Below are 19,726 nucleotides of genomic sequence, written 5' to 3' on the forward strand. Positions count from 1 at the left end.
TAGTGGTACCGCCGAGTCCAAGACAAAAGAGGACTGTACATCCAATCTAAATATTACGAGTGTGTGTGTGGGCGTATCTCAAGATGTATTGCCCTGCAATCCGACAGCCAGAAGCTGCGAAGAAAGGTGACAAAACATACCCGAAAAGACGAGCAAACCAAGCAAACACAATCCCAGAGGAGCGGGAGCCAAGTCAACTTTATCTGCTCGCCGACCAGATCTCGAAAGCCACTTCGCTTCCAGCAATTGGTTGGGTCTGCACCTGGAGGCTGGAGCTGTGCCCTTGTCTGGCTGCATGAGCGTCGCGAATCTCGATAGCAGTTACGGAGTATTAATCCAGACTACCACTTGGCAGCGCCAGCACCGCCCACCTGCACAGACACTAAAATGACTCTTATCTTTTCATGGTTTCATGGAGCACAATCTGGGGTACCTGTGACTCTTCAGACCGCAGGCCCTCACAACCATAAGATGGAGGCGCAGAGACGGCTCGTAGCGGATGGGAGAATATAAAAGTTTGCGTGCCCCGTGGGTTCTTCCCCAAGCCTTCGTGGAGGTCCGCGACCCATTCGCTTGAAATGATACGTGCGTAGAGCTCAACTCGGGCAATTCCATAGATAGTTTGGTTCCTGGGCTGCCACGGACTGAAACGCCTCCGCCACAGGCCCAGTCCCTTGCCCGAAAAGGGAACTTTTTCAAAGCCCCCAGGTTGAGTCACCCGCATCGTTGCAGGCCTCGCCATTGGCCAATCACGGCTGCTAAGCTCTCGCCGAGGCTCCACCCGCGACGGTGCATCAGGTGGGGAGATGCAGCCAATCAGCAGCCGCAATTACTGGATCCCGGCCCTCACGGCACCGCCTGATTGGCTCGCTGAGCCCCCAAAGGCGCCTTGCGCTATTCCTGTTCCAGCACGCCGAAAGAGTCAGGATTCGACCATCCCGCAAGGGCTGAGGAACGGCCACGGGCGCTGCTGGACTCACTGAAATACCGTCATGACTCCCGGCCGGCGACGCCTGAGGAGCTCGTTTTTCCCATCTCGTTCTTCATTTCTCTCTCTCTTGTGAGTTGCCTAGCACTTTGCTATCGTGGAATAGCCTCAGGCTGCCAAGAACAATCAATCAATCTATCAAAGAAGCCCCTTGAAGAATAGGCAGACTGGCATTGTGTCTGATTTTCCTGCCTTCACCAAAGCCTCCAGCGCGCCGGGACCCTCCTCTCCTCTCTCCCGCACCCTTGGCGCTGCTGCGAACTCAGTTTTTAGCCTCAACTAATCTCTCATCTCATTCTCATCTCACCACCATCACTCCTCACTCATTCGTTCAGAACCACAAAAGAAAAAAAAAAGAATTGAATCTTTATCAAACACACTCTCTCAAAACTGGCCTCCAAATTAATTCAGTAAGTACCTAGGCAGAGTCTCTCCAGCATATCCGTGAGCTTACACTCCAATGGCTGGCCAAACAACACCAACGTCCGAACTTTCGCGGTAGTGCACCATAGCGATCCTCACGACGTCCTTTCTGCGTTCAAGCTTATGAATCACCTCCATAACTACTCTAATTCATCGTTCAATCAATCCTCTCCAATGGCTCAATACCGATCTGCCGCCCCTCTCCCCCAGGGCTTCTCAGTCTACCAGCCTCAACTCGGCGCTCAGCTGCAGTTCTTCCCTGCTCTCGGCTCGCAGGAACTCGATGACATGATCAACGCCTACGTTCCTGGATCTGCTGCTCTCAAGGAAAAGCGGGCAACCGTCTCGCTCGACTTTTTGGAGCACACACAGCTTACGGGCCAGACATTCAAGTTCTACCCCGTCTACTCATCCAGCCCCGTCGCTGCCTCTCCAGCCATTTCCACATCTTCCTTTAGCAACACATCTCCCGTCAACTCAACGTGGGACTGGAGTCAAGCCTCCGCATCTCCCGCAGTGTCTTCTCGATCTTCCAGTTCCAAGAGCCGCAAGGCCTCTCAGTACTCTACGCCTGATCTTTCACACCTCCCTGGCATGAAGATCATGACCAAGGACGGCCAGGATGTCACAGATTCTGCCTCTCGAGGATCAAAGACAAAGGAGCAGCGCGATCACGCACACCTGATGCGCATCATAAAGGCCTGCGATAGCTGCAAAAGAAAGAAGATTCGATGCGACCCCAGCCACAAGAAGCGAACAGTCGCTCAGCCTCAATCTGCCGCAAAGCAAGCAAAGAAGGCACGCACAGCAGCAGCAGCGGCTGTCGCAGCAGTGGCAGCGGCACCACCGCAGAAATCAACTTCTGCAGTGGCTTTAGCTAGAGGGCAACACGACAATCCAGACATACCAATGTCCATGTTTGGCATCGATCCAACCTTTACATTTGCTGGCTTAGACAGCGTCGAGTCCCAGACATACGAATCATGGGAAGAGTTTATCCAATACCCCGTGGACATCGCCGATGAGAATTACGACTTCTTCCTTGATCCCGAAGGCTACCTCTCCTCCCAGTCTTCCGCTTCCTCTTCTTCTGCGTCGCCCCCCAAGGCCTTTACGCCAGCGTCACAGCAAGATCTGCAAGTGTCATTTGGCTTGGAGGAACGCGAGGGATTCTCATCCGAGTCGACATCACCAGAGCTACCATTCCTGCAAGACAACCACACTGGCGTCAATAACTACACCGACTTCAGCCTATTCTCGCCCTCATCAAGCTTCTCTGAGGATGACCGCATGCTTTCGATTTCGTCTTCGCGCACTCTGAGCCCGACCCAGCCTTCTGCATCAGAATCTGATTCATTCGTCTATGGCGGCTTCGATGTTGATGGCCAAGGCCTTGCAGCTGGCGGTAGCGGTTCGAGCGAGCTGGTCTCTCCCGCCGGGGAGACTGGCTTAGTCGCGGCCGCCGACACGAGCTTGCCGTGGTATGATCCGGGCTCCGGCCCGAGTGACTCTCGTGCACAAGACTCGCGAGCCGGCATAAGTATAACACGGCCCGCAGGATGGGTAGGTGATGTGCGCATAGCGTACTCGCCGGGTGGCTCGGTACTTGTTACGGCATCATCCGCAAGCGGTACAGAAGTAATTGCGAACCATGCAATTGCGAATAGCGTACGTCTTTTGATTCTCCCTCTTTTGCTTTCTTTCATCTGTAGCTGGACGTCGACTAATTTCCTCGGAAGGCACCACTTGCTCAACTAGATACTTCTCGATCTGGATCAATTGCAATTGCTATTACTGGAAGGGTACGTTACCATAACAATCAGCTCGAATGCAGAGCCGGGACTGACATTCGAAAAAAGGATACATCAGCCGAAATTACTACGAGCCAAGCGACAAGCACTGCACTGCAGTTCGGCGGCGTACGTTTTCTCTCTTTTCCCATTCTGCTAGCCTGCGCAACTTTGCGACTAACTTTGGAAAAAAGGAACCTCAAGATGAGCTCAAATCATACGGCCATTCGCCAACTGAGCGTGGCAGACTCCGAAGTGTACGTCTCCTACTGCACAAGCATTTGTCCCCCCAAGCTAGATTGCAAGAATCCGCGACTAACATTTGAAAAAAGGAAACACCAGTTGGTGATTCAGCTAGGTTGTTTGGCCAACAAGCCGTCTTCCGAACCGTATGTCCAGACGCAGCCACACTCTTCGCCGCTCTCTTGTCGACTGACATGAAGAAACAGGAAACCTCGAGCGCCCAAGCAAACGCCTCGCCCTCTGCGCTGGCGACCGCCGCGAACCATTCAGTCCAGCTTTCGACGGGCTCGGTAGAGTCCTCCTCGATGGTACGCCGTGCTGCAGCATCTGCCAATTGCCTCACATCTCAGCTAACACCATTACTCTTCAAGGCCCAGACCGAGAATTTCGTTGTCGACAGCGGCATCAACCCCGAGGGTCCCCCCGGCGGCTTACAGCTATTATATGGCACCACGCCCGATGCTCTTCTGCTTGGCTCGGCCGCATTTGCGAACGCCAGCGAGGATGCTACGACGGAGAGCCCACAAGCTTCGTTCGCCACTATTCTTGGAGAGTCACGCATACTTGCTACAGAAGCCAATGGCAGTGCGAGTGGCCTAGCTGCTCAGCAGAGCGGCGAAGCCCAGAGCCAGCAGCAAGCAGCAGCATCTGTTGCCGAGGACGGCATCCGACCAGCCTCGCTGTTGCTCCTCCAGACGTCGCCCAAGCGCTATGCTGCAAGCGACGATGGTGCCGACTTTGGCACAGAGAGGAGCTTCAACAGGTGGATCGGTGTTCAAGCGCTGGCACAAGCCACGCTGGTCATTCTGATTGGCATACTGACTGCAACGATGCTGGCCGGCCTCACGGGATCCTCAGCAGCGTTCTGCTTGGCCTCTCTGGCGCCCGCCATGGGAGCTTGCCTCCAACGCTTTGCGGTTCTCGACAGCAACTCCAAGCCTGTTGGAACGATGCCATCGGCAACGTCAAGTCCAAGATCCCAACCTTCAGTACTACGACGAGATGTTTCTCGCTTCTCCTCCCATTTCTTCTCTTCTTCTGTCTCTCCCCTGAGCAGGGGCATGACTATGCGCTTCAGCGCTGCCCCATTGATGGGCTAGGAACGATTGTTGCATCCAGTTGACGAATGTTTCGAGCGAAGATGCATGCTTCTAGATCCAAGTCCACGCATTTTTTTCTATAAGCCGGTTTGGCTAACGATACCCCTTTTGCGTGGAATGTGGTTTGATACAATATTGGAGCAGGATTTTGATTTTTCTTTTACCGATATGGTGTTTTTATAGAATACAGCGTGCGAAGAAGTAGACTTGCCGTTTGGCAGAGTCGTGAAGAATACAATACCGGGTCAAATACGACTTGGAATTTTTTATAACCTCTTTCTGTCCTCTTGCCCTTCTTCATTGCCCCGTGATAATCTTGGATATTGTTGATCCTGTCGTTTCATGTATGCTGAGACTTTGATTTGCTCTGATTCTTTGTCGTCGTAACTACTGGCATCTAGCATTTTTTATCCAAAGTTCGACATCTCTTGATAAGCACTATTACTTGTGGTAAACTAAATCTTGTCGTCCTTCAACCATATCTGCCTTTGCTCTGATTCTTTGTCATCGTGACCACTGCTGGCATTCAGCATCTTTTATCTCAAGTTCGGTATCGTGATTCACTGTCCTACAGCGCATAGACCGCCCTGTAATGGGTTCCTGACTAGTGGCGCACAGCGGAGACAAACAGAGCTGACCGCTTAGTCATCGGATCTGATAGGCGCTAGCGCCTGATCAGTGACAAGGGTGCTACAGAAATTCGACCGCCAAAAAAGCTTGGCCCCAAAACTTCATCACCTCACTGCCAGCCAGCCGTTATTTAAAGCCTTCGTTTCAACCCCGCTCTCGCACTCTTTTCTCTTTCTTCTTTCAACCTGCATTCGAAGCCGAAAGCAATCTTGATTGTCCAACATCGAGATATACCTTTGCGGATTTTCTTTCTCTTGAATCAAAATCCGTTAAGGTGTATCTTGCATCAAGCAGTCAAGATTTCCCAAGGCTCTTCGAGTTTGCATCTTGAATCTCTCTGCAAGGATAAATCATACACGGAGAAGACGAGAGGTGCTGAATACGCTTGAACTATCTGGAGCGAGTGGCAAGGTGGGAGACAAGCCCTTCCTATTACCCTCTTCCTCTCTTCCTCTTACGCTTCTTCCTTTTCTCTTAACTTTTGATGCAAGGAACCTTGACTAACCACCACAACAGGCTTTATTGCAATTTCCCATCAATATCTGGGGTAATGAAGTTCGAACCTACCCTTCCAGATATCGAAGAAGAGTCTAAGGTCCTCCCACTTGATCTTGAAGAGTCAGAGGAGAGACTTTTTGTTGCCATCCTGCTCCTGTCTGTGCTTGAACTTTCACACCTCAACGAGAAGAAGTCATCTTGATTTCCTCTCCGCTTCCTTCTACTCCTTCCTCTGCCATCAAGAAGAGATAGACTAGAGGTTGCGAATTCGGCTACGACTGCGAGCGAGAACATTTACGGTAAGCTGAAGCATCCTCGCTATCTTTGATTTCTTGCTAATTCGACTAGTTTTGATTTATCCTGTTCTACATTTTATCGCCGCTCTTTTTCAAATTAGAAAAACAATCTCCCTAAAACGAGATCTTTCTTGAGGCTATACTGGTGAGCAAAGCTGCCTATCTCTATCTCCAAACTCCCAGAAGAGAATGCAGCCCTTCTAACCCTTACCCATCTCCAGATCTTACCTCATTCCATCTTTGTACAACTTGCGGCTGCACAGCACGTTTCTACGTCATAGATACACGCACTTTACGCTTTCACCGCGTTTTTCACTGCTCTTTCTCTCTTCTAGGCGAACGAGCGGTCTAGCTGCGAGTGTTGTGAGGATTAAGGAAAGAGCCTTCCTTTAGCCTTCTCAAGAGACACACCATCACCCACTTCCCCGCCAGAACAGCTATATCTCTGTTCTTTTTCTTTCTTCTCTATTGCCTTGCTTCCTTTCTTTTCTAAAAAAGAGAAGAGAAGCATTTTTTTCTTTGTAATTAATTTCAAAAGGAAAGGAAATCTCTCTCTGCAGCAAACGAGTTTTTAGCGGCCAATTCACCAGTCGCCCACCATGCCTCGTGCTGCATCTGGAGAGGGCGGCCAGTTAATGCGCCTGGCAGGTGCCAGACAGGCCCTCCGCCGGCTGTTTCCCTTCCGCCGCACCAGGCAGCCTCGCATTGAAGCGGTGCCTGAGGAGCCCTTCTCTGACGGTTCTGAAACTGACGGATTAAATGTCCCCTCCGTGCCGCCGAACACGCCAAGCTCTGACTACGCCGCGTCGCTCGTCCAGGTCGAACTTCCCACGTTGCACATTGGATCGGATAAGAGCCTTACCTACAGCCACTTTGGCGACGACGACGACTTTGAGACCGACGAGTTCAACGATTCGTCTACCCTTGGTGACGGAAACGCCAACATGGCTTCGCGTGCTGGCCCTGCTTCGGGCCCTGCTTCGGGCGCCTCGTCTGCCGTTGGCGAGAACAAGGCCAAGGAGAAGCGTGGCGGCAAGCAGAGACGCGGCGGCAAAGAGAAGCGCGCCGCAAATGAGCAGAATGCTGGCGATATGATGGATGTTGATCAGGAGAAGGACACCGTGGTCGTGGACAGAGTCACCGCCACCACAGTCACCACGTTTGCTGCGGCCGCTGTCGCTGTCATCATCGCCGGCAAGGACAAGCAAAAGGAGAATCAGCAGCCTCGTGCCAACCAGGTCAACGCCGTCGCTGCCGTCGATGACCTTGCCGACAAGGACAAGCCAAAGGAGAAGGAGAACGTGAAGCCTCGTGGCAACCAGATCGACGAGCTCTCTCGCAGGCTGGCCGGCATCGCCGTCGCCCGAGCTCCAGCCGCCCCCGCTGTCGACAAGAAGCTTGAAACCCCATCTGAGGAGATTGACGCCGAGATTATCACCGACCCGAGCACTGTCGACCCGGCCGTGCTGGCTGAACGTGCTGAGCACCAAAAGCATATGCATGGAGCTTTGGACATGGTGAGTCTTGCCCTTGTTTTCTCTCTTTGGTACATCTGCTAACATTCACCCATAGGCTCGCCTTGCGCTCGTGACCAACGAGACTCCCGTCGGCTGCGTCATTGTTTACCAAGGCGAGGTCATCGCCAGAGGCATGAACGCGACCAACGTCACTCGCAACGGCACTCGCCATGCCGAGTTCATGGCCATTTCTGCCCTGTTTTCCGTCCCTCGCAACGGCGGACCTCGCACCACTTGCCTCAAGCCCAAGGTACCCCCCAAGGTGCCCGAGGGCAAGGAAAACGACCCGTCCTACTCGCAGGAGTGGCGCTCCCCTGACGAAGGCAATGAGGATGGCAGCAAGGGCCACCTCTATCCTTATGGCCAGAAGATGATCTCTCTCGAGCGTGTGCCCACCGACATCATGCAGGAGTGCATTCTCTATGTCACTGTTGAGCCGTGCGTCATGTGTGCTTCTCTCCTCCGTCAGCTTCGCATCAAGAAGGTCTATTTCGGCGCCGTCAACGACAAGTTCGGCGGTTGCGGTGGAGTCTTCAACATCCACGCCAATGGTCTTCCTCCTGGCAGCATGGATCGTGTTCACCCTGAGCCTAAGCGCTACCTTTTCCCTGATGGAGGCGGCAGTCTGGGCGTCTCTTACCCTCGTGGCGGTGGCCATGGCAGTAATGTTGAACCAGGCTTTGAGATTGAAGGTGGCTGGAGCCGTGACGAGGCTGTTGGACTTCTCCGACGTTTTTACGTGCAGGAAAATGGTCGAGGTATGTTCCTTCTTTACTGTTTCTCTTCTCTTCGATGCCTATCTCCTCCCTCTGGGCAGATGCTTTATCACATGGACAGCATTCACTGACATATATCCCTTCTAGCCCCTGTCCCTCGCAAGAAAGAAGGCCGAGCTGCACGCTTGGCTGCCATGATGGAGCAGGACGCTACTGGTGCGGCTACCCCTGGCGGCGAGGCTGATGCTGAAAACACCACCGACCCTGCTGATAACGGCTCTGCCGATGCCATGGATGTGGATATGGCCAATGCCCAGTCTTCTCCCATGGACGACGCCATGGACGAAGATGCCACCTAAGACTTCGTTTGAGTCGGCCTCATACGCATTTTCTCATTTTATTTTGGTACTTCATTGAAGCATTCCGACGCCCATGCTTGCCTTTACTGGCAAGCGTTTTCATCCGCTAATTTTAATCTGCAACTCGTTTGCACTTGCTTTCACGCGCAAAACAAAACAGGGCTCGGACATATTGGCGTTTTACAAATACATTGACGGCAGGAAAAGCCGCATAAGGACACGGTTTGGGATCGATACCAAGGCCAGCCACCGAGATGGTTATGGCATATAGTGCGATTATTTCACAGTTCATCTGTTGTTTCTTTTTATCGTCTTTGGTCAAATTTCTGCGCAAATCGAATCTTTTGCGGACGACATGGGTTCATGAATAGCACTCACTGCACACTTCATCTAGCCTTGCATTCTACGTAGAAATCAAAAAGACAATTTAGATGAACTGATTTGCGTGCCCCAGTGAGCATAGCCAACGTAGAAGACACAAAAAGGATGGCAGACATGACAGTTTTGTCATACTGGAGTAGAGAGGACTCACCATATCTTGGCGATAGATGGCACTCAAAACTGCAAAAAGATGTGTTGCTGCGTAATCTGGGAATCGAACCCAGGGCTCCCCGACGTTGCGGATGGCAACGGAGAATTTTACCACTAAACCAATTACGCTTTTGATTGGTGAGAGGGGAGAATGTTGACGTGAAGAAGCATTGCCAGCAAGACAGAGGCTCGTAGTGCTTGGAGATCAATGCTCTCCATTGCACATTATCCTCCCCTTTTCCTCTGTTGGTACCCACGGTTTTGAACCAAGAAACGATAGATATGTCACACTTTGGCCCCCATATAGTAAACCGAGTCTCGTTCAGCCGCAACGCGCTATTGACGGCGGCAGCCAAGAGACGCTTGAATCGCTAGTTGGCCGTCTTAGCTTCACATAACGCGGTACGAATGGGCGGATAGGCAAGGCGGAATTTGTCAATAGTTCTGGAGGAAAAGGGGCCCGATCCAAGGGATAGAAGGTTTTATGCTGCTATTGTTTCGAAACCTGTTAATCATTGCGAAAATATTGAGATTGTTTCATCTTTTGAATACTTGATTTCACAATAGTGGAAAGACATCATGGGCCGTCTTCCTCCTGTCACAAAGTTCTCGCTTGCAGTTCGCAAAAACAGTTTGTAGCACCTCCCATTAATTATCCCTGCTCGATGCTGATTCATTCTTCTAGTCCGCGATGAATGGGAAAATAGGAAAGCAGACTATGAAAACAGGATCTCTGCCGTGCTGGGCGAGTCGTGGAAAATCGACATTGATCTGCGCCAAGTCTGCGCGTATGCTGAGGATGGATATGCGGCCGAAGCTCCTGGTTCCATGATTTCAGCGTATGTTTTATCAGTATTTCCATTTGACAAAGTGTGAAAATTCTTTTGTTTTTTGTATTGGATGATCTAATTTTCTCAATTGCTCTAGATACATTGACGGCGTCTTGTACCAGCTAGATCGCTTCCTCACCAAACATGGAGACAAAGGCAAAGAGGAGCTCAATACCATTGCTTCAGCGCGAACCATCACCATGGACCTGGACGAAGGCCAAAGATTCTCCTACTGTGGCTGCGCCATCTCTGCCACGGGATCGCTCGTCATTCTCTTCAGAGAAGGATATCTGGGCACCAACATCGACGACGCTTGCTCACTAGACAACTTAGAAAATGCCCTCAACGCCGCCCCCAGCACTGCGTTGGCCAGTCACCAGCCCATGAGCTTCATCGCGCGCGCAGCCATTAGAAACGACTGGGATGCGCAGTCAGAAGCAATCAAGCGACAACTCGGCGAGATCCTGGGCAGGGACATTGCCTTGGAGCCGCAGTTCGAGCAGGCCTTTGGCAAGCTCAGCGCCGCCGCCGGAGGTGGAAATGGAGATGCATCGTGGCAGCGAAACCTGGGCGCATATCACAGCATGTACTACGAGAGTCTGGCGTCCTACCTCGTGTACCAGAAATTCGGCGTGGACGACATGCTGCGCGAGGCCTTTCACGAGGGCATCGATAAGAAGACGGTAGCGTTTCGCATTGTTGGCAAGGATGAGCTGAAGCACTCGACTTACAACGAGTGCGCCATTGAGGACGGGACGTTGATTCTGCAGGTACGTGCCAAATCTGAGACACTTCGTAGTTGAACGCTCTGCTGATTAATGCCTTCATTGTTAGACCACCGCTGAGTACTACGGCACAAACATTGCTGAAATTGCCAACAAGCTGATGGAGCTATTGTAGACAGGAGAAGTGAGTCACGCTCCATTGCCTCCGGTGTGCTGGCTCTGCCCCCCCCTGGCCATCAAAATCCATCCGCTGGCACTGACAACTCCCTAGACCGAAAGTGAGTGGAGGCTTGTTTGTTCACCTACAGACGGGCTACACGTGTTGATGCAGGGTGAGGCGGCAGGGCCCAGGCGATTGTGGTTGGCTGGATTCTGGGCGATCTGGAGAGAGTGTAGGGCGGCCCACCGCCTTTGAGGCATGAGATTGATGCGTGACCGGCCGGTTTGCATTGCAGGGGGGAGCAGTAAACGGCTGTGGTTTGGAGTATAAGACACCCTATAGAAAGCTGCAGTAGATGCCTTGTATTGACTTGTTATTTGCATATGCACATGCACCGTCTCCAGCTGCAACCTTTGATTGATTCATTGATCGACTTTGAGCATCTGCTGCAAGGCGTAGTGGCCCAACGCTGGTTGCTGGGCTTCTTGTTTTGGTGTTGCAGCACTCCAGAGGCATACCCCGCGAACATACCCAAGAGAGACTCGACTCGGCGTGTCAGCTTTTGTCGGGACACTGCATCATCTTGAAACTTTTTGACAAATTTTCTTTTCCCTCATTGAGTACTTTCTTGGTTGATTTTCTCTTCTCTCAATTCTCCAAATCGTTGGCATAGAGGTATGTGAGCCATATTGTTGGTGACATGTAATATCTAATATCGACAGCCCGCTAACATCCTCACTAAAAGCAGCGCCCACTCACCGTCTCTTGCTGACTGGAGCCATGCCTGCGCCCAACTCAAAGCCCCTCGCAGACCACAGGGCCGCTGCAAAGCGCCAGGCCGTCACCACCGTCTCGGCCATAGCCCTCGTCTTCATTCTATGGCCAGAGCGCTTCATCATCTGGCGGAATCTCTGCTTCGTGCCCGTGGCGGCGTGGCTGACTGCGCTGGTCTTTGACCTGAAGCATGGCGCTCTCGACGCTTGGGATGGAGTCCCGGCCTGGATGAAGAGATTCATTGGCGCAGATGACAGCAGCAGCAGCAGCAGCAGCAGCAGCAGCAGCAGCTATAACAACAACAGAAGCAGTGGAGCTGGAGCTCGATATGGCTCAAATCGAGCCAAAGCCACGACAATGCCCGAGTATGTGCTCATGCATCTTGGCGATACGGTTTCTCTCGTCAAGAAAGAAGCTGCACGGATGTGGGAAATTGCCAGACCAATTCTGACCGAATGGATTCGCCAAGTCATCCATTTCCTCACCTCCCAAAGTCCGTACAAGTTCAGTTCCTCATACCTCTTATTGCATCGTCTCTAACTGTTTTGATTCTTGCAGCATCAGCAAACCGAATGCCATCACCAACATCATCCTCACCTCGCAAGCCAAGCCCAGAGTTCACTCAGTACTACGGCATCTTGGTCAAGCTTCCCCGCGGTCCCAACGTCACAGCTCCTTTCGCGCCCCCGTTTAGGATGCGAGAATCAGACAGGACTATTCCGCGGGAAAGCAAAGATGCCTCGGCCGTTCCTTCAGTGCTCAGCTCTTGGGATGTTGATTCTCGCATCTCGTTTCTTCTTGTCGAAAAGACGACATGGGATGATCGAGACCTGACGCTAAGAAGCAAGTTGGCGGCCGGAACCTATTGGAATATGTCGGCGCAGAGTCGTGGCAATCTTCGCAAGGAAATGGACAGAACAGAAGTGGCACAGATCAGCGGCATCGAGGTGATTGGCCTCGGAGACGGGGAGTATGATGCGTTGAAGAAATGTCGTCAGTGTAAGTACAGCTCTCTACGACTCAAGCAGCACATTTCTATCGACAATGGCTAAACAATCCGCAATAGGTTTCCGGGTCTTGTGCCAGGACTGGAAATACATGAGGATGCTCTGGGACGACGTCGACTTCGCCGCCATCCTCGCATTCTTGGTGATGGGACCATCCACAGCCGCAAAATCAGCGCAGATCTATCGAGCACTCTGCATGCTCAGAGCAGATCAGGCTGCGGTCCCAAAACGAGGCGGCCCAAACATTGAGTCGTTGCTGGTAGCAGCAGCAACAGGCGGGCTTGCGGCACCTTTTGTGCTACCGCTCATGGCAGGCGGCCTAGCTGCTGCTGCCATGAGGAGTCGCAATGCTGCACTGCCGGAGCAGAGAAGAAAGGCATACAAAAGCCTGATGATGCAATTCCCTGAGCTCAAGGCCCTCTTTGACGCTGAAGAGAGGGAACATAAAGAAGAGGCCATCATGAAGGACTGCGACGAGGACGAAGAGTGGAAGGACGAGGGCGAGGATTACTATAACGACGCCTTGAATCCATTTGATTGGTGAGGGGCAGAACAATCATGAATTTGCGCGAAAGAGTCTGAAGACCCGCGCTTTTGCAAGCATATAGACTGAATTTGAACTTCTTTTCCCTTTTCTTCTTTGGATATGAATGCCACTATGTCAGAGAAGTACAGAATAGCACTGAGTCATCACCTTCCACGATGCATACACGTATCTTACGCGACTTATAGAGCGTACATGACCTATGACGATGGATGCTCCATTACAACTTGAACGGGGCTAGAAATCCATCCAGAACGTGTTTCCCGCAGCCTAAAAAGCCAGCCAGCTCCATCGACACGGACTTATTTTTCCTTGGCCAGAATGCGGGCTGTGGCGCCCTCCCCCACGCAGCCAAAAGTTCAAAAGCCGCGCTCCCATTAAGCCAGCCGAGAGCTTGGCCAAGGAACGCCGCCGTCGACAGCCTATTTGGGAAGCGAGATCGGGGGGTGAGAGGAGCTTTTGTTGTTCTTTGGAGGGTTTTGAACAAGGATGATGCGACGTTGGAGGGGTTGCATGTGCTATAAATTGTTGAACGGGCGGAGGAATGGATTTGCTTGTTAAGTCGTTACATGTACTTGGTTGCAGGCAACGGAGTTATTCTCTCACATACAAATCTTTCGACTCGGCGTGATTTTTTAGAGCAGAAGAATACAAAATTATCACAATGGTTACGACTTCGTTCAAACTCAACAATGGCCTGCAGATGCCGGCTGTTGGTCTCGGTATGTCTCTCTCATTACCCGATTCACTCATTGAAATTTGCAGAGGGGCCAATCTCTTCCATGGCGGGGGAGGGGCAATCTGAACCAGTGCGACCAAAAAGAGAGCAGAAGAGCAGAAGGGAAAAAGAGGACAAAATGCTGACGAAAACTTCCAAAATCTTGTAGGCACATGGCAATCCCAAGCTGGTGAGGTCAAGACTGCCGTTTCCTACGCGCTGCAGAACGGCTACAAGCTCATCGACGGCGCCTACTGCTACGGCAACGAGGACGAGGTTGGCGAGGGCCTCAAGGAGGCTTTCGCGGCGGGAGTCAAGCGCGAGGACGTCTTTGTCGTGACGAAAGTGTGGGCGACTTACAACACTCGCGTTGCGGAGGCGCTGGACAAGAGCTTGAAGAGCCTGGGGCTGGAGTATGTTGATTTACTGCTGGTGGTGAGTAATTGGGTTTCCACTTGTCACTACTGCATGTTTGCTAACGAATTCATCAGCACTGGCCTCTTCTGCTAAACCCCAATGGTGAGAGCAAAAAGCTTGAGTAATCAAGATGGATTCAGATGTTCTAATTCAGAACAGGCAACCACGATAAGTTCCCTACTCTACCGGGCGGCAAGCGAGATGTGATCCACGACTACAACCACGTCGACGGCTGGAAGCAAATGGAGGCCGCTCTCGCGTCTGGCAAGACCAAGTCTATCGGCGTTAGCAACGTACGTTTATCTGATCTCCCTTTTATACACTTTCCTTTTTGTAACATTGAAAAAACAGTACAGCAAGCGATATCTCGAGCAGCTCCTCCCCAACGCCACCGTAGTCCCCGCCGTCAACCAGATTGAGAACCACCCCAGCCTCCCCCAGCAGGAGATTGTCGACTTTTGCAAAGAAAAGGGCATCCACGTCATGGCATACAGTCCTCTGGGCAGCACGGGCAGCCCTCTCATGACCGCAGAGCCGGTGGTCAAGATTTCCGAGAAGAAGGGCGTTTCCGCAGGAACAGTCTTGCTAAGCTACCACGGTATATTTCTTCGTTCAGTACCAGTGAAGTAATATTTTGCTAACTCATAAACACAGTCAACCGTGGCAGCACAGTTCTCGCAAAGTCTGTTACGCCATCGCGCATCAAGTCCAACTTGGAGATTGTCACTCTCGACGACGAGGACATGAAGCTGTTGAACGACTATTCAGACGACCTGACCAAGAAGGGCGAGCTGAAGCGCTACGTCTACCCGCCGTTTGGCGTTGACTTTGGCTTCCCCGATAAATCACAAAGTAGAGCATAGTATAGATGAGAAGAGTATATTTGCAGTATTAGAATTGGCTCCCAATCTATCCAATCACCATGATACATTTCCAATCACAGCTTTCTTCCCCCCTCTTTATTGCAGTGCTTTTTTTTTTTTTTTGGTTCATAAGGTCATCTCATATCTTTGATTCTCGAATTTGAAGCATCTATCCAATCATTTCTTCGTGTCTATCACAACCTTGAGAACTAGTTTACCCTCACCATCCTTGACTTTCCCCGCCAAGCTAAACGCCTCTTGGACTGCATCAAGCCCCTTGACTCGATGTGTGATGAGCTTTTCCAGGTCGGGGAATACGGGGTCCTTTTTGTGCAGCATCTCAATGGCGTCGGCATATGTATTAGCATATCTGAAAACGCCAACAATGTCGACCTCGCGAAGGGCAGCCGCAGACAGGGGCAGAGTGAGAATGGGGGTGCCCATGCCAATGATGAGAATTTTTCCGCCTGGTCTTGTAGCCTATTACAGTCTCATGGTTAGCTAAAATGAAGAATAATTAAAATTGAAGAGGAAAAATGAACTTACGTAGATGGCACTCTGCACGCAAGATTCCACACCGGTGCACTCAAACACAGCCCCAACCTGGCCGACCGGCACGCCTCCAATCTCAACGTTGCCAGCCAAATCCGCAACCTGCTGCGCATAGGCCAGCTTCTCGTCAATGGTCTGCGGCCTGGCCAAGGGCACAACGAAGCCTGCATCAGCAAACCCGTTGTTGACGGCAAAGTCCACGCGGTCTTTTTGAATGTCGGCAATGATGACAGCTGGTGAGCCCATGGCCTTGCTGACGGCCGCTGAGAGAAGGCCAACGGCTCCTGCGCCAAAGATGAGGACTGGAGTTGAGGCGGGGAGAGCAGCGCGGCGATAGGCGTGTAAGGCGACGGAGAGAGGCTCAATCAGGGCGCCGAGATCACTGGAGACGCCGTCGGGGAGCCTGTTTGCACATATAATATCCCATGGTCAGCTCATCATACCACGCTATTTTCAATACATATGTAGATGTGTGTATATCAAAGATGGGGAGGCACATACTTGTGAACCCATCGAGCAGGGTGGTTAATCCTCTCCTGCAGCGTCCCCTGCATGTGTGGAAACGCCTTGGCCGAGCTGCGAAACTTCATGCCTTTGCAGATGTTGTATCTGCCGCTCTTGCAGTAATCGCAAGACTCGCATGGCAGGCCAACCTCGAGCGCGACACGATCGCCTGGCCGGAGGTTCGTTACGGCGGATCCTACAGCGACGACTGTGCCGCTGGATTCGTGGCCCAGCGTCAGCGGCTCGCGGACGAGGATGTCGCCATTGCGGTAGTGGTTGTAGTAGTGCAGATCTGAGCCGCAGAGGCCCGTTGAGTCGACAGAGACTTGGACCTCGTCTGCACCGGGAGATTCTAGAGAGCGTTCAATCTGTGAGGGTGAAGCTGTTAGCAGAGTGGAAGCTCCCTTTTTTAGGTCTCAAGGCCTTCTCGTCCGGAGGCTTCTTGCATACAAATTGAAGGTCTTTCTCGCCAAATAAGACGGAGGCTTTGACTGATTCAATAGACATGATGATAGGATAAGAAGAAGTAGACTGGTATCCAGCAGCTGAGAAGAGACACAGGCAATAAGAGTTGGTAGGAAAGAGGAGATGTTGTGATGAGATGAGGAACCGACTGCCTGTCTTTACTAGGCTCTGCTCTCTATAGATGGGTATTTTGTATCACTCGAAGATGATATTCTAAGAATCAAGATGAGAGAGAAGATGCCTAAATAAATCTCATGACATAACAAAATGGTTCCCAAGCTCCGATATCGAACCAAAGTCAGCAAACTAGATTCTCCGTGTTACTGACATCAAACGATGCAGCCCAGACCCCAATTGCCTCGCTTCGCCGACAGGCCCAAAGCAAGCCCGCCGAATCCACCAGTCTAAGCCGCAATGACCCGGGCCGAAAAACCAGGGAAACACAGGCCTGGAAAACACGCAGAGACGTGGAGATTGCTGGCCTAGGCGCTCTAACAGCAGCTAATTGTAACAGCAGTGGCCTGTGGCGCATCGGCACCAGTTGCCGGAATAGGTGGTGCGCTTATTCAACCTTCTCCAAATCGCGGGGCAATAGCCGATGCCCCTCCAAGTTCCATCCCTGGAGACGTTGAGCTAGACGGATTTATTCATGCCGTTGCGTGTTTTCGGGATTTGGTCTTCTTCTTGCATTTATTCAAATACTAATCGCTCTAGTTTTCTTAGGATTAGGATATTTTGGATTGATTTACTCCTCTTGACTTCAGCATCATCAAGGAAACAACACAATGGCATCCTTCTTCTCACTCGAGGGCTCTACAGCCGTTGTCACCGGTGCCACAAGGGGCATTGGACAGGCCGTTGCCATTGGGCTTGCCGAAGCCGGCGCAGACATTATTCTCATCCAGGTGATTCAATTGCCGACTTGCCTGGTTGCTGGGCTGACATGGAGGGTTTCCCTGGGACTTAGAGAGACACCACATCGACGACGACAAAAGAGGCCGTTGAAAAGACAGGCCGCAAAGCATGGGTCTTCACAGCTGATCTTGGTGTCCAAGAGCAAGTCGCAAACATTGCCAAGGATGTCACCGCCGCGGGCCACAAGGTAGACATTTTGGTCAATTGCGCCGGCATTCAGAGGAGACACCCTTGCGAGGAGTTTCCCGACAATGACTGGAACGATGTGCGTATATATCCATCTCTCATATATATATGGCTGGTCATTACGTGTAAATGTATTGTGACTAACACAGGGCAAAATCTCACTTATTAGGTCATCCAAGTCAACCTCAACACCGTCTTCACGCTCTGCCGCGACTTTGGCCGCGAGATGCTCTCCCTCCCCGTCTCCCCCGTCACCGGCCGTCGCGGCAGCATCATCAACTTCGCCTCGCTGCTCACCTTCCAGGGCGGCTTCACAGTCCCCGCCTACGCCGCGTCCAAGGGCGCCGTGGGTCAGGTCACAAAGTCGTTTGCCAATGAGTGGACGGCCAAGGGCATCACGGTCAACGCCATTGCGCCGGGATACATTGAGACGGACATGAACACGGCGCTGCTGAATAACCCGGAGAGGCTGGCGGGCATCAGCGCGAGAATTCCCGCGGGCAGATGGGGGTCGCCCGAGGACTTTAAGGGAACGTCGGTGTATCTGGCGAGCAAGGCGAGTGGATATGTAAGTGGACATACGCTGGTGGTGGACGGTGGATGGATGGGCCGGTAAAGAGCCTGTCTTTTTTTTGGTTATTGGGTACTGGAAACTGGGCTGTGTATATAGTAGGCATGGATGATACCTAGCATGGAGATAATTACTTCTTAACAACGATCAAGATACCAATGCAATCTTGGCAAACTAGCACTTGGATGGGACTGTTTAGCAAAGAGGGAGGCCCATGGCTTAGGCAAGTAGTCGTGCTTTAAAAATTAACGAATTTCTATTACATGTCCAGCGATTTCATCCCACCCATCCATCTCTTTATCGTGTCGGTGACGTCTAATATGTAGTCATCTAGAACCCTTCTAGATTTTACTGCCTGCGCCGGAGGAAAAAGCAACAAAAAAACCAATCAGCTGCTATGCAACGTAAAACAAAACAGAAAAAAAAAAAGGCATGAATTCTCTACCCCAGAGAAGAAAAGGGGACATCATTATTACACATGTTCTCTCATTTCCACTTCTCTCTTCCTCATATCGTGATTGTGGAAAAAAAAAGGGGGGGTTGGGGGTCTTAGTGTTTACTTTTGCCTCCCTCGTAGTAGTGGGCCATCTGAAGGCCAGCTCGTCGGAATCCGCACTTGACGTAGAAGCCTTCGTTGGCGTCGCTGCAGTCGAGGATGCTCTTGTAGCAGCCAATCTTCTCAGCGACGTGATCGAGGGCCTGGATCAGGCGGAGGCCGAGCTTCTTGCCCTGCTGGTCCTTGGCGACGGCGATGTCTTCGATGTGGCCGACTTTGCCCAGGCTGTGGATGCTGTAGAACAATCAAGGTTAGCTGCTGGTTGTCTTGAGTGCGAGGTGGCAGAAGCCTCAGGGGTCAGGGGCTATCGGGTACACGCAGTTCCCCAGAGGACTTTTTTCGCTTTTCCGACTTACAATTTGTGCTCGACGATCAAGGCGCCGGTAGCTACGACAGAGTTCTTCTCTCGGGAAGTGTCCTCGATGCATATGATGTAGTAGCTGTCCTGAGCCAGCATGTTGTCGAACTGCTTCTGGAACTTCTCCTCGCTGACATCGCCGACCGTGGTCAGCACGCGGAGGCAGTCGAGGAAGCCAGAGTTGTAATCGGTGCGACGAAGGGCTCGCAGCTTATAGCCCTCCGGTAGGGTGGCCGAGACAACCTCGGAGATGAGGTCTTGAGAGAAGAGGCCATCCTGGTCGGCGTCGGTGATGGTGATGGGAGGGATTGTAGCGGCGGGAGACATTGTGAGGTTGGATTGATTTTTTTGTATTAACGAATGAAGTAACGAGCGATCGAGCGAGCGAGCGGTCGAGAGAGCTTCAGGGACGAAAAGGAGGAGGCGTAGGAGCGCAGCTGTTGTCGATCTTTGAGAGTTGGCCCTGTGGCTTTGTGCTAGCGTCGGACAA

The 19,726-nt window shown here is 51.8% G+C and overlaps 6 protein-coding genes across 6 annotated transcripts; 4 read left to right on the forward strand and 2 right to left on the reverse strand.

Moving 5' to 3' along the window:
* Positions 1–1,534: 1,534 nt before the first annotated feature.
* Positions 1,535–5,874, forward strand: TGAM01_v202298 (hypothetical protein; the record flags this gene model as incomplete). The annotated part of the gene is made up of 8 exons (XM_024548970.1): positions 1,535–3,079; positions 3,151–3,213; positions 3,271–3,330; positions 3,396–3,458; positions 3,534–3,590; positions 3,651–3,752; positions 3,816–4,408; positions 5,691–5,874. The coding sequence occupies 8 exons, from the start codon at positions 1,535–1,537 to the stop codon at positions 5,872–5,874; spliced, it is 2,667 nt and encodes an 888-aa protein (XP_024406373.1).
* A 5,712-nt stretch (positions 5,875–11,586) lies between these two features.
* Positions 11,587–13,131, forward strand: TGAM01_v202299 (hypothetical protein; the record flags this gene model as incomplete). The annotated part of the gene is made up of 3 exons (XM_018807113.1): positions 11,587–12,073; positions 12,139–12,579; positions 12,647–13,131. 3 exons carry the CDS (start codon positions 11,587–11,589, stop codon positions 13,129–13,131), a joined length of 1,413 nt encoding a protein of 470 aa, XP_018659621.1.
* A 664-nt stretch (positions 13,132–13,795) lies between these two features.
* TGAM01_v202300 (alcohol dehydrogenase) lies at positions 13,796–15,129 on the forward strand (the record flags this gene model as incomplete). The annotated part of the gene is made up of 5 exons (XM_024548971.1): positions 13,796–13,853; positions 14,019–14,262; positions 14,421–14,559; positions 14,618–14,864; positions 14,921–15,129. The coding sequence occupies 5 exons, from the start codon at positions 13,796–13,798 to the stop codon at positions 15,127–15,129; spliced, it is 897 nt and encodes a 298-aa protein (XP_024406374.1).
* A 177-nt stretch (positions 15,130–15,306) lies between these two features.
* TGAM01_v202301 (sorbitol dehydrogenase) lies at positions 15,307–16,692 on the reverse strand (the record flags this gene model as incomplete). Its single annotated transcript, XM_018807111.1, has 4 exons — positions 15,307–15,609; positions 15,676–16,084; positions 16,183–16,553; positions 16,636–16,692. 4 exons carry the CDS (start codon positions 16,690–16,692, stop codon positions 15,307–15,309), a joined length of 1,140 nt encoding a protein of 379 aa, XP_018659619.1.
* Positions 16,693–17,435: 743 nt separating this feature from the next.
* TGAM01_v202302 (2-deoxy-D-gluconate 3-dehydrogenase) lies at positions 17,436–18,367 on the forward strand (the record flags this gene model as incomplete). Its single annotated transcript, XM_018807110.1, has 3 exons — positions 17,436–17,555; positions 17,618–17,830; positions 17,921–18,367. The coding sequence occupies 3 exons, from the start codon at positions 17,436–17,438 to the stop codon at positions 18,365–18,367; spliced, it is 780 nt and encodes a 259-aa protein (XP_018659618.1).
* A 504-nt stretch (positions 18,368–18,871) lies between these two features.
* TGAM01_v202303 (glucosamine-phosphate N-acetyltransferase) lies at positions 18,872–19,563 on the reverse strand (the record flags this gene model as incomplete). The annotated part of the gene is made up of 2 exons (XM_018807109.1): positions 18,872–19,112; positions 19,235–19,563. 2 exons carry the CDS (start codon positions 19,561–19,563, stop codon positions 18,872–18,874), a joined length of 570 nt encoding a protein of 189 aa, XP_018659617.1.
* Positions 19,564–19,726: the final 163 nt, after the last annotated feature.

This window comes from Trichoderma gamsii, assembly GCF_001481775.2.
Source record: "Trichoderma gamsii strain T6085 chromosome Unknown Scaffold_5.2, whole genome shotgun sequence".
In the NCBI taxonomy this organism is placed as follows: domain Eukaryota; kingdom Fungi; phylum Ascomycota; class Sordariomycetes; order Hypocreales; family Hypocreaceae; genus Trichoderma; species Trichoderma gamsii.